The 12,731-nt window shown below is 40.0% G+C and overlaps 1 protein-coding gene across 1 annotated transcript; it reads left to right on the top strand.

The window, feature by feature from the left end:
• The first annotated feature begins 4,969 nt into the window (after window positions 1-4,969).
• Window positions 4,970-11,718, top strand: LOC139479357 (fucolectin-1-like). The gene is made up of 4 exons (XM_071262215.1): window positions 4,970-5,049; window positions 5,595-5,828; window positions 9,146-9,382; window positions 11,447-11,718. The coding sequence occupies exons 1-4, from the start codon at window positions 4,980-4,982 to the stop codon at window positions 11,716-11,718; spliced, it is 813 nt and encodes a 270-aa protein (XP_071118316.1). The 5' UTR covers window positions 4,970-4,979.
• Window positions 11,719-12,731: the final 1,013 nt, after the last annotated feature.

The raw sequence follows: 12,731 nt of genomic DNA, 5'->3' as shown, positions 1-12,731 counted from the left end.
TTTGAAACCGAAGGCCGAGAATGAATGAAACAGCAAACGTGCAGGCTCGCTCGCCAGTTTTTTTTCCCGCTCGCCTCGGTTCAACTTTCATGTCTTTGCGTTTCATTTCTAACTAGCATTTCTCCAACTGTTTTACCGTAATCAGGGAAGTAATGTTTGAATCACGCAGTAAATGACCATGTTATTTGAAACAGCCGCCTTCTCTCGGACATATTTCTTCCGGTTCGTTACAGTCTGACTGTTGCAAGTCTTTTCGCCTCTTGCCTTAATTGACAGGTCAAATGAACATTGTTTTAATCCCACTCTCCGTTGATTGGCTACTGACTGTGTAGGCGTGTCAAGTTATGTGCATAAATTAAACGATCACCTGATTCATGTCACGCCACTGTATGTATTCCTACACCTGGAATGTTCATCAATGCCGTCATTTTTGTCTGTTTTGATATATGCAACTGTTTTGGGTTAAACTATTGTAGATAAAACATGTTTTACGTTGTCGAATTTAATTATAAGCATTGACTGTGTATTTTTTTCGGTTCATTGAGGTATGAATCGAAAAACCGATGTGCAAACTTTTGTAAGAATCCGCTACGCGGATTCATACAGTTTGCACATCGGTTTTTCGATTCATACCTCAATGAACCGAAAAAAATACACAGTCAATCCTTAAATAACTTAATTTAAAGCAGCAAAGGGGCGGTCGGGTAGCCTAGTGGTTAAAGCGTTAACTCGTCACGACGAAGACCCGGGTGCGATTTCCCACATGGGTACAATGTGTGAAGCCCATTTCTGGTGTCCCCCGGCGTGATATTGCTGGAATATTGCTAAAATCTTTATCATGACTCACAGCAACGTTTACTCGATATTCACACTAGAAATATATGTACACGAATATCCGTGGTATAAAATTTCTTATCGACAACACGTGGTGTCTTTGTTTTGTTGTCCTTTTGGAATATTTCACTATGAACGAGTTACCACTTTTACTCGAATCGTTGCAATCGTAAAAGTACAAATATTATAACAAATAAGTTGTTTAACATCATGTACTGAGGGTAGCCTAGTGGTTAAAGCGTCCGCTTGTCACGCCCCCCGTAGTGTTGCTGGAATATTGCTAAAAGAGGCGTAAAACTATACTCACTCACTCATATATTGGATATCTACGAATATCTTTTTTGATTTATTGTGGTTTACTTATGTGAGATCAACATAGTCACGCATTTGGGAAATATTTGATTAAACTGACAATAACGTGCATTGCGTAATGTTGTAATGTAGGTTTAGCATAGCGGACTAAGTAACTTTCGTCACATAGAATTACGCTTTTGACTAAGTAAATACATGGTACAATACATCTGTGACTTGTATCAATGTGCAAGTCAGGGCACTAGAGAAATTACTATATATCATGATACATCTGTGACTTGCTGTCACGATCCTGGGGCCACCGTCACACTTAATGTCCATAACGGCTTGATCTACAGGACAGGTGTTGTACCCTGTGGTAAGTTTCTGAGCTTGTGCTACAGATGACAACATCTACGTAACGGTTTGCTCGTTTGTGTTTTGTTTAACGCCGCACTCAGCAATATTTCAGCTATATGACGGCGGTTTGTAAATAATTGAGTCTGGACCAGACAATCCAGTGATTGACATCATGAGCATCGATCCACGTAAATGGGATCGATGAGATGCATCAACCAAGTCAGCGAGCCTGACCACCGGATCCCGTTATCCGCCTCTTACGACAAGCATGGGTTGCTGTAGACCTATTCTACCCCGGATCTCCACGGGTCCTACGTAACGTTGACTTAGTTGAAACTGTAAACTTGCATCACCAGGCGTAAAAATGTATGAACAATAAATCCCATGCAAGTATAAAACCACTGGTGCAAATGAGTTTCGTTTCAAGGATAGTTCAAGAGATCTCTGTGACTCACTAACATGAAGACGCGACTTCAGTTCCAGTCGACCATCGAATTTGGTGAAAACTTGCCACTTTAATCTTTGGCTCCAAAAACTCTTAACATATAAAGGGCAAGTAAACTGGTCATTTTGCAGATTTTAATATTTTAGGGCATGTTTAATCACCAATGCTTGACCAAAATCTAAGTTTCTAAAACGGAAATAGCGTAAAACAGACGATAAAATGTTTGGTTCAATCGTCGCTGAAACGAAAAGATCCTCCACTGGGGTTAAAACGGGTTCCCATGTCGGGCTTCGCAATTTTAAAGACCAGGCCAGCTCCCAGCCTGCCCCTTTTCCGCCTCAGACATTTTATTCGCATAACGGGGCTTATCTGCATTTATGCTCATCTATAGTATGCATGCAGTGTGGCTATTTTTGCAGAATTACCAGAAATAGATACACCCTTAGATTTGCTCTTGACTGGTGTTTGAATTGCGGCTGACCGCTCCTTAACGTAACCTAATAGCTGCTTAACCGAAGATAACTTAAGTGAGTGAGTGAGTTTGGTTTAACGCCGCTTTTAACAGTATTCCAGTTATATTGCGGCGTGTCAGCTTAATGTGGGAGGAAAGTCCGAAGTGAAGCAGGTCTCAGACGTTTACCACTTCAGTGAAACCCACGAGGGCGGGGCTGACAAACCTAGAAACAGAATTGCGACGAACCGGGAATCGAACCCAAAATTATAAGTTTCTGGATAAGATAACGTAAGATAGATTTATATAGGGACACGCTTTGGGACACGCCACGAAATAGGTTTGTTTTGGAAAACGATTACGGGGCGTCTGATTTCAACACTTTCACTTTGACATTAAATATACTGTTCAAAAAAAGAAACGCAAAGCCAGGTTTGTGCGAGATAGGAAAATACATTTATACGAGGAACCGTAAAAGGTATTAAGCCAAAATGTTTTGGAGAGAATACTTGGTGATTGTAGTCATCTCAGTTATCGGTACATAGGAAAAGTCCAAGGTGAAGGTCAGCTACCATCAATAACAGGTATGTCCCCCGTTGGAATCGATAGCGGCCTGACATCCCCTGCTGAGTATGCGAATCACATCCTGGGGAATGAGAGCCCACTCGGCCTGCAAAGCAAAAGCCAACTCCTGCAAAGTCTCGGGTTGTTGTTCACGTCGGCGTAGCCGTCTATCAAATTCATCCCACAGGTGGGGCGGTCGGGTAGCCTAGTGGTTAAAGCGTTCGCTCGTCACGCCGAAGACCCGGGTTCGATTCCCGACGTGGGTACAATGTGTGAAGCCCATTTCTGGTGTCCCCCGCCGTGATATTGCTGGAATATTGCTAAAAGCGGCGTAAAATCACACTCACTCACTCACTCATCCCACAGGTGCTCTATCGGGTTCAAATTCGGGGATCTGGAAGGGCCTGGGGAGAACATTAACGTTGTTGTGATCCGTGCTGTATGCGGTCGAGCGTTGTCCTGCTGGAAAACACCGTTGCCATTGGCTGAAAATGGGAGGACGTGTGATAGGAGAACTTTGTATCGTTGAGCCGTAAGATTGCCCTGGATATGGACCAAACCTCTCCTGCCATGATGAGAGGTATCCGCCCACATCATAGCGCTACCCCCACCAAACCTGTCCACTTCCTGCACGCAGTTGAGGCCATACCTTGTGTTGACGACACCAATGCAGTCGTTGTTGACTATGTTGTCTATTACACGTCGAACATGACGTCTTGCTCGTAGACCTGCTCTTAAACGGTTTCGTACGGTCTGGTCGGAGATTCTGCGCAGACCGGGTATTTTGGATGCGGTTGAGGTGGCTGTGGTCGTCCTTTCATGTAGAAACCCATCCTATAGCCTTGTGTTGGTGCTGGGCGCTACATTGAAAACTCTGGCTACAGCTGATCGGGATTTCCCTGCCTGCACGCGGCCCATGACGTTGTTTATTTGCACTTCTGTTAATCTTGCCATGTTGTTGAACAGTCACTGTTCGATTGACGAAGATGCCAGGCAATCAAACGCCCTGCACTATAATACCGTTGATTGTCCTGCTGCACGTGAATTACGTGCAGCTCCATGGCCCATTTGTTAATGCAATGGGCACGTTTATCTGAATCGTACGTGTTTCCCGACTAATGGTTTGCATGTCCTTGTTGTGATGCTTTTGATCCGGAAAATTTGTCACTGACACTATAACACATTAAACCTCTTCGTTTTGCACCTCTTGGTCCGCTAAGTTTGCTTTTATGGCCCAAAATATCCGTATTGCGTTTCGTTTTGAGGAGTACACTTTTTCTCGAAAATTGACTTCATGTATTTAGGAAAGTTGATATTCGCAACAAAATCAAAAATAATAATTATTTCCTTTACTTGCCCTTTATCTTCTGGCCATGACTGAAATGATGCCGATGCGACGTTAAAATGTTCATTCACTCCCATAACGATATTAGCACATGGTATGTTACAGAAGACTACAATATAATCATGGATTTGGGATGTAATATTTTCTGATCTCCCTTGCATACTATTGATGTCAATAACATGGCAACAAAACAACCTTCCTACAACGGCATGTGGAAACCATTTATAGTCCCAGTTTTAGTCTAGTGTACTTGGCCCTCCATTTCAGACATTGCCTGACAAACACATGACGACGTAAACAATTCTGCCACAGCTTCACATTAAAGATTAATTCCATCGACGTCTATTTCTCAGAGTGTTCAGAGTTAATCAGAGCGGTAAACGTCCATCCTATTGGTTGTCCAATCTTTTGAAACGTATAGGGACATAGTAGACAAAACCTTTATCCCTGGGGAAATAAATAAATATTCAACAGGTTGTACAGAACCCATTGAGCCAACCAAACACGAATAATAGTAGTGATCTTGTCCTTTATTTATTTACATGTCTATACGGAACATTGACCAACACAGAACGTTTGAATATGGCAAATGACACACCATAAATAAGACTGCGTTTCTTGGAAGCAAGTCAAAACAAAAAGCACTATCCTTATCCGTCTGTGTTGGGTGACAATCGGCGCAGGGAAGGATGCATGTTTCAGCGCTGTTTTACAGTCAAATACTGGTGGTCATCATTCGCTACTTTTCTTCTGTCTGTGGTAAGTCCCGTAATTACTGTTGGACGTACAGTAATCGTTAATCTGTAAAGAATGTGTTTGTTGCACTGCTTAAACACATGTTTCCTAAATGCCTCTCAAAAAAGTTACATGTTTCCTATGCTGAAATGATCAAACACATATGAGCATGTAGGCTCCAACAGTTTGTAGGCCCATCCTTCAGGCCAAAATCCTTCATACATACCTCTGTGTGCGAAGATCTGAAAACCCCTCCGAATATAATCGTACGTGGAAATCAAACATCCATCTGTACTTTTGAGCATAATAAAGATATCAGACATCAGCACATGGTTAAACTAAGATATGAAATTCGACGAAAACTCTGTTACTACGTAACAACCTTATACATGTTTGAGTGTGTTATTAGAATTATTATTTTATATTATTCTTATTATTATTATTATTATTATTATTATTATTATTATTATTATTATTATTAATACTAATGTGAGCAGGAATTACTGGTCTAAAGTCTCGGACATTCAGAGTTGGAAGAACTGGTCTGAAATTTCTTCTCTTTCTCTCAGCATATTGCCTTGACAACGTTGCCAGTGGAAAACCTGCTGTCCAGAGTGCTATTGGCTTCTCAGCTGTTCCGGGGCTAGCCGTGGACGGAAATGGAGAACTTATCTTCGAAGGTTTATCATGTACGTACAGCCCCGCAACCAGTAGTCATCCACTGCCGTGGTGGCGGGTGGATCTGCAGCAGGTCGTTAAAGTTGAGGCGGTCACCATCGTGAACAGAGGATTCAGCGAATTTGGTGAGTATTTATCATTCACATTGAATAACATCACGATATATTTCGTATGATTATGAACCGACGATTATGAACGAAACATTACCATAGCTTTAAATCACTCTTGATAAAAACCGCTTCTGGGGTTAAAATGTATTTTGTTTTCACTACTCTACAGTGCTGAAAAAATATTTGCTATTCAGGATTTGAAAGATTGTGTCATTTCCGTTTCGGAAATAAAGTTTGGATTTATTTTCGGAGAATTGTGAAATTTTGTATACATATACTGAACAACAAAAGTTCCTGTGAAATTGAATAAGATTTTAATTCAAAGTTATGTTTTTTACCAAAACTGAAACAATTTCGGTTTACAACTGATAAAAGATTCCTGTAAGTGTTCAAATGGTTTAATTTGCCATACTGACTTCAGAAAATGCGTCATTTCACAAAACAAACATGAACATGACAAAATGTCAATTTACAATCAATAGCGTGTGTGTCCACCTCTGGTTGCGATGCAAGCAACACATCTTCGTCTCATGGAATGGACCAGGCGTCGCACAAAGTCCTGTGGGATATCTGTCCATATCTGCTGGAGCATGTTTCGAAGTTCCTGGGGTGTCTGTGGAACACGCGGTTGACGTCGAAGGCGCCGATCCATCTCATCCCACATGTGCTCGATTGGTGAGAGATCAGGGGAGCGAGCCGGCCAGGGGATGGCATTCACGTTGTTTTGTTGAAGACAATCCTGAACAAGTTGAGCAATATAAGGCCGGGTGTTGTCATGTTGAAAGGTAATGCATGGGCCATAACGACGCAAAAACGGTAGAACAACAGGGCTGATGATCTCGTTGCGGTAGCGTTGTCCATTGAGATTTCCCTCTACCACTATCAAACGGGTTCTCTGTCTTGCTGCAATCCCACCCCATACCATAACGCTGCCGCCCCCCGAACCGATCTTCTTCCATGACACAATGATTGACGTAACGTTCACCTTGACGTCCGTACACTCGAATCCGTCCATCGCTGTGGCTGAGGTGAAAACGAGACTCGTCAGTGAATAGAACTTGTCCCCACTGCATGGCCGTCCAATGGTGTTTCTGTGGACGTTAAATTGTCTTGCAACATCACGTTGATTCGATCCTGCTTTGAGCATACCAATGGTTCGCAGACGCTCATTTTCGGACAGGCTTGGCATTTCGTCATGTTGAATAATTGCGTAATTTTATTGTTTTTCAGAGTGGTTGTTGTCAGCACGATGCTAAACAATGCATATGGAATCCCGTTAACGCACATGTTTTTATGGGTAGTGATATGCATGGGGCTTGCATAAAACTTTTGCATGGAATGAATGCTTTTCTGTAGCAGTTGCGCTTTTGTGACTTGATTCCATACTTGCACTACAATATTGAAAACCAAACTTTACGTGTCACAGGAACTTTTGTTGTTGAGTATATTGCTACCCAGGCCTATCAGTAAGATTTGTGGTTCCGATTACCCGACCGACCCTATAAAATGCTTCCGACACTAACGTTGTTTCACTCTTAATTAACTTGACAGACATTTGCTCAGCCGTCTTCTCATTCGCCAGTTTCCTCGTTTGCAATGAAACTCTTATGACCGTACTTTTCGTCTGTGTCATTGAACATGTTGCAGCGCGAGGATTCGGTTAGGCTAAATTAATATACTGTGTGCAGTGTATCGAGTTCAGTGCATCCAACTTCTGACATGCGTTGACTGTTATGCTTTACTTGACAAACATTACCGTCTTCTCACAGCACAATACGATCATTCCAATGAAAGCTGTGAGTGAAAACAATCATGACAGTAGCTTTGGAACTAATAATAGTGATGGCCAACGCGATTCAGAGCTGAAGCGCCGCAATGAACACAAGAGTGAGTGGGTGAGTTGGGTTTAACGCCGCTTTTAACAGTATTCCAGTTATATCGCAGTGTGTCAGCTTAATGCGGGAGGAAAGCTCGAAGTGCTGCAGGTCTCAGACGTTTACCTGTTCGGTGAAACCCATGAGCACGGGTATGGTGCTGATAATCCTAGATATATAATCGGGGCGAACCGTGACTCGAACCCACAAACATAGGTTTTTGGCGTGGCCAAGGGACGCAATTCTGCACAGCGAATCGCGGCGCCTTAGACGACTGGGCCACCCGTGCCTCCACGAACACAATCGAAATTATATCCAAATCGGTTCTTGTGGAAAGAAAATTAAAAAAGGAATGGCTAATTAGTCATAATTGTCAATTTGTCAAAAATGAAAGCCATCTGAAATCAATATCTGAAATGCTGTATTTCTTCATCGATAAAATCTACGTAAACTTTGGGGAGAAGACATTTAGGCAAGAAATAGGCATCCCCAGTGGCACCAATTGCGTTCCCCTTCTTCCTGATCTGTTTTCTTATGCATTCGAATCAGAACATCTGCTCGGATTGGCAAGTAAAAACAAGATAACTTGGCGAAGAAGTTTAACTTAAGCTTCACGCGTATCAATGATCTGATATCGTTAAAAAAATCATCAAATAGGCAATTCCCTTCCAATGATTGATCCTCCTGATCTAGAAATAAAGAAGATTGGGAACGCTTCATCTGTTTCATATTTAGATATATGCATAAAGATTCAAAGTGACAAAACACTTTCCACAAGACTATATGGCAATAGGGATGATTTCACGTTTCCAATGAAAAATTTGACTTGCCTTTGTATGTGTTTGTGACGGGTGTGACCGATGGGGCAGGGTATGTTCACCTTTTCGCGAACACCTGTTATCATCACTATTTCATAGTGATTTAAAAACATGATATAGTGTGTGCAAGTTACTGTTTTGCTAACGAAAGAACCTCTAAAAATGTAATCACATTTTATCCTACAAAGATAAAGTACAGTGCGACAAAACGTTTTATTTGACAGCTTTGTGTAACGTGTTTATGTGGTTATGTATAACGTGACACATTTTAAACGAAAATGTACTTGTTTTATGTAGCGAAAATATATCTTCAAAAAAAAACGGCGGAGCGGTTTACATAAGTATAAAGCAGGGGGCATAACTCTTAACTGTAAGCCATTGTAACTCCGTATTTGTCATGTCCGTGAAAGTGTTCTGTGGCCTGTTGAAACCAGATGCTTTTAGGTTTTATCCCAAGTTATAGGAAGCGTTCACACAGGTACCACACAAAAGTAACAGTATATATATTACCACTAATATTCGTTCATAGAACAGAGTCTCAAGCTTTATCAATACAACAGCTCCCCCTCCCCTCCCCTCCGGATCCACTCCCCTGTCTCGTGAAAACTTACAGAATTCTTACACAATATTTTGGTTTCAGACTGGCGTCTTCACAACTTTGACATAGAAGTATTCTCAGTTGATCCAGTTGAAAACCCTGATGCAAACGGTCAGATGTGTTATTCCTTCTTTGGGGAATTTGGGAGTGCAGTTACAGAAACTCTTAGATGCATGTATCCCGTTGTGGGGCGCTATGTCCGGATAAAGAAGAGGCAACATCTGAATAGTGGGGACAGGCTAACTCTGTGTGAAGTGGCAGTCCACCCAAAGATATATGGTCAGTCAAACAATATTCTAAATTTTTAATAGTTGAACCTTGTTAATTATTCAGATTAACTATTATTCGGATAACGAATCATTAACAGTAATTGTCATCTCATTGTTTATATCAGCATACACACCATAGGGGGTTTAACCGAAGGAACATGTTCCTATTGATTGATTTGTATTGCATTTTAAAGATCTCATACACGATTAATTTTGTCTTTGTAAACCTTATAATCAAGGCTAATCATATTGAAATGAGATATTTTGGAATGCAACTGTTAGATTAGATAATATATGTTACTAATATAGCAGACACTGCACAGCCGATAATAAGTGTGGATAGTAAAGTAAGCATTACTAAGGTGTGGATTTTATTGATTCTTTTCCGAAAGTCGCAGGGGAAATAAAAAATCAAAATCATCTAATAAAATCAGAGTGGAACATACACTCATATCAAAACGTCTTCTCTCTTTTTTCATTTTTTTTTCATTTTCTTCAAACAATTTTTATTCAATTTCAAAAGTATCCAGACAATATATTAAGGACGATATGACATAACGGCATATGATATTAAATAATGGTGGAGGCATTATTCTTTAACAGTGGATATGTGTGTAGAAGTAAGACTTAGGGTATAACTAAATATAAGCATTGAATTGGTAAGTTGTGAATTTGTCTGTTACTCTGTTAATATCTTTTAGGGGTAGAGAGGTTCTATGCTTCAATAAAATGCTTCAAGTTCTATCATTCTAAATCCCCCAAATCATTTTTTCTAATAATGTTAATTCTTTTAATTTTTTCTCTTTTGTCAGTACATAGAAACTTGCAAATACTTATAATTGAGTTGAATTGGTATAAGAAACCTGTCTAATTGCCTGTGTGCCACTCAAGTTTGATCTCCGTACACAACTTAAAATTACTTCCTGACATTGCACCTATCCAGATAGCTTTTTTGTCGACATATATTTCAAAACCAGATATTTCGTAGAAATTACTCAATGTCTTAATAAATACGTACAGACTGTCTCCATCCAAAAACGGTTGAGTGTCAACCGCATATTGCCCAAGTTTTTGTGTTCAACATCAATAAGTGTAATTCCTTTAATGTAGGTATTTTCTCTAGTCATGCATCCTTGTTTTTCAGCAACTAAGATAAATAGATATAGTGATGCTGGGTCTCCATGCAGGCATACCCATTCTAATATAAGGAATGTTGAGAGATGTCCATTTTGTATAACACATGATGTTGTGTTGTTTATTAAAATATTTATCCATTTGATCATATTGTGCCCAAAGCCAATTTTTTCTAATACTTTTTTTTATTTTGAAATGTCAAATGCTTTATTTAAAGTCGATTAACAAAAGAAGTTGATGTTTGTTTACCTTTCTAGTTTCATACAATATTTCACAGAGCTATCTTATATTTTGACTACTACATCTTCCTCGGATAAACCCGGTTTGGTTTTCCTGTACAGGTATATCTAATGTTGTTTTAAATCTATTTGCAATGCATGTACTTAATATTTTGTGTAATGAATTTGGTTGAGGATATTGGGCGCCAATTTTTAAGTAATATTCTGTCTTTATTGGGTTTAAGGATGCATGTAATAATACCCCTATTCATTGTTGAAGTTAATTTTCTGTTTCAAAAAACTTCTGTAATATATCTATGAACCCCTTTGCTTAAATCCTCCCAAAAAAGGTTGACGAATTCTGTTTGGAGCCCATCTATACCTTCAAATGGCCGTGTCCCCTACTTACTTAGGGAATTTGAAAATGTCAACAATATTGGTGAGTGGTCTGATTTATAACCATGTACAATAGCAGTATGTAATAATATCTGATGCATACCATGAAGCAGAGCTGCACATATGGGCGATGGAGTATCCTAGTGCTTAAAGTGCTTAAGGCCCGGCTTACATGGCTACAATGTTGGGAGCCCATTTCTGGTGTCCTCCGTCGTGATATTGCTGGAATATTGCCAAAAGCGGTGTTAAATCTTCCTCACTTACTCACTCACTCCGTTGCATATATGAAAGGATGAATTATTTCTTTATTTCTTTGACACTTTCAGAAAATAACTGCAGTTTCAGTGTGAGGTCCCCGTCCACCTTTGTGCCCTACACAGAGATGTATCACACGACCAGAGCCAGGTATGAAATCATCGGCAGCTTGAATACCTGCATGATTGAATGTACGATGATGTGGGCATGTGATGGCTTTAACTTTAATATCCTGGATAGCAGTAGTGACAATGGAACATGTGAGTTTGTGTCTGTGTCACTGGCTAAACTGTACGGCAAACCGGGATGGACATATTACAAGGCCTTGTGTTCCGAAACTTGATGTATTGGTACTTCTGTTCAACATGCATAACATGTGCATGTGGCAAGGTGATTAATCAATGCTGTTGAGATATATCAGTGACAAAACAAACAGATTGAGCACATGCAGATCCGGACCAACAACAGAAACCTAGGATGTGGATATTACAGTGTGTTTCAACAAATTTACTGTTTGTTTGTTTGTTGTTTAACGCCTCACACAGATATTGTCTTCTTATGTGGCGAGGTAAAGTAAATAATTGAATCTGAAACCAAAATCCAGTAATTCACACTCGGAACATTGATTGGGATACTATGACATGCAATCAACCAAGTCACCGAGTCTAACCACCCACGTTAGTAGCCACCTACGACCGGCATATGGGGATTGCTGTGGGCGTATATTTTTACCAGGAATCCCAACATGTGTTCACCTAATTACAGAACATTTTAACAAGAGGCGTTCTGTAGCAGAGAAGACGGAAGATGTGATCAGCTAGAAAACTACAAATTCATTCAATTATTCGTCTTCACGTGTTACATTTTGAGTCATACACAATCATCTAAGTATACACTGTCGGCCACATGAACAAAGAATGACAAGACGTCCAAGCATAGGTTGCTGGAGACCGTCGTTCTTATCCGGATTCCCGACTCGTAGATCTGACAGGAATAGTGATTCATGATTCACACTGATTCTATGCCAGGTCGGAAAGGAGTATGGAATGAAGCCAGTGTGAATTATAACTATCTACCATAACTGACTGCAGCTGATTAGATGTGTAATGTTTGGGAAACAACAAAACTCATGTACATGTTATTATGAAATCTGAGTGTCGAATACTCTACAATCGTATTTGTGTAAATTCAATGAATATGTTTTCTTCCCCTCAAATTTAAAAAACTAAACGAAAAAATGCATTTTATCAAATTGTTACGTGTCGACTTCCAAATTGAAACAATAAGTTAACTAACTTAAAGTTATGGTCATTTCTGAGTGTCGAATATATTTAGATATTTGTATTAATTCAGTGA

This window comes from Haliotis cracherodii, unplaced genomic scaffold (genome assembly GCF_022045235.1).
Source record: "Haliotis cracherodii isolate W230 unplaced genomic scaffold, xgHalCrac1.p SCAF_4, whole genome shotgun sequence".
NCBI classification, from domain to species: Eukaryota; Metazoa; Mollusca; class Gastropoda; order Lepetellida; family Haliotidae; genus Haliotis; species Haliotis cracherodii.
This window is presented reverse-complemented; position numbering and strand designations above follow the sequence as displayed.

Bases quoted from the DNA above. Each gene is read 5' to 3' on its own strand.
- LOC139479357 (XM_071262215.1), top strand. From the start codon at position 4,980: ATGCATGTTTCAGCGCTGTTTTACAGTCAAATACTGGTGGTCATCATT. The intron at 5,829-9,145 runs GTGAGTATTTAT...TTTTGGTTTCAG, and splicing joins CAGAGGATTCAGCGAATTTG to ACTGGCGTCTTCACAACTTT. The intron at 9,383-11,446 runs GTCAGTCAAACA...TGACACTTTCAG, and splicing joins AGTCCACCCAAAGATATATG to AAAATAACTGCAGTTTCAGT.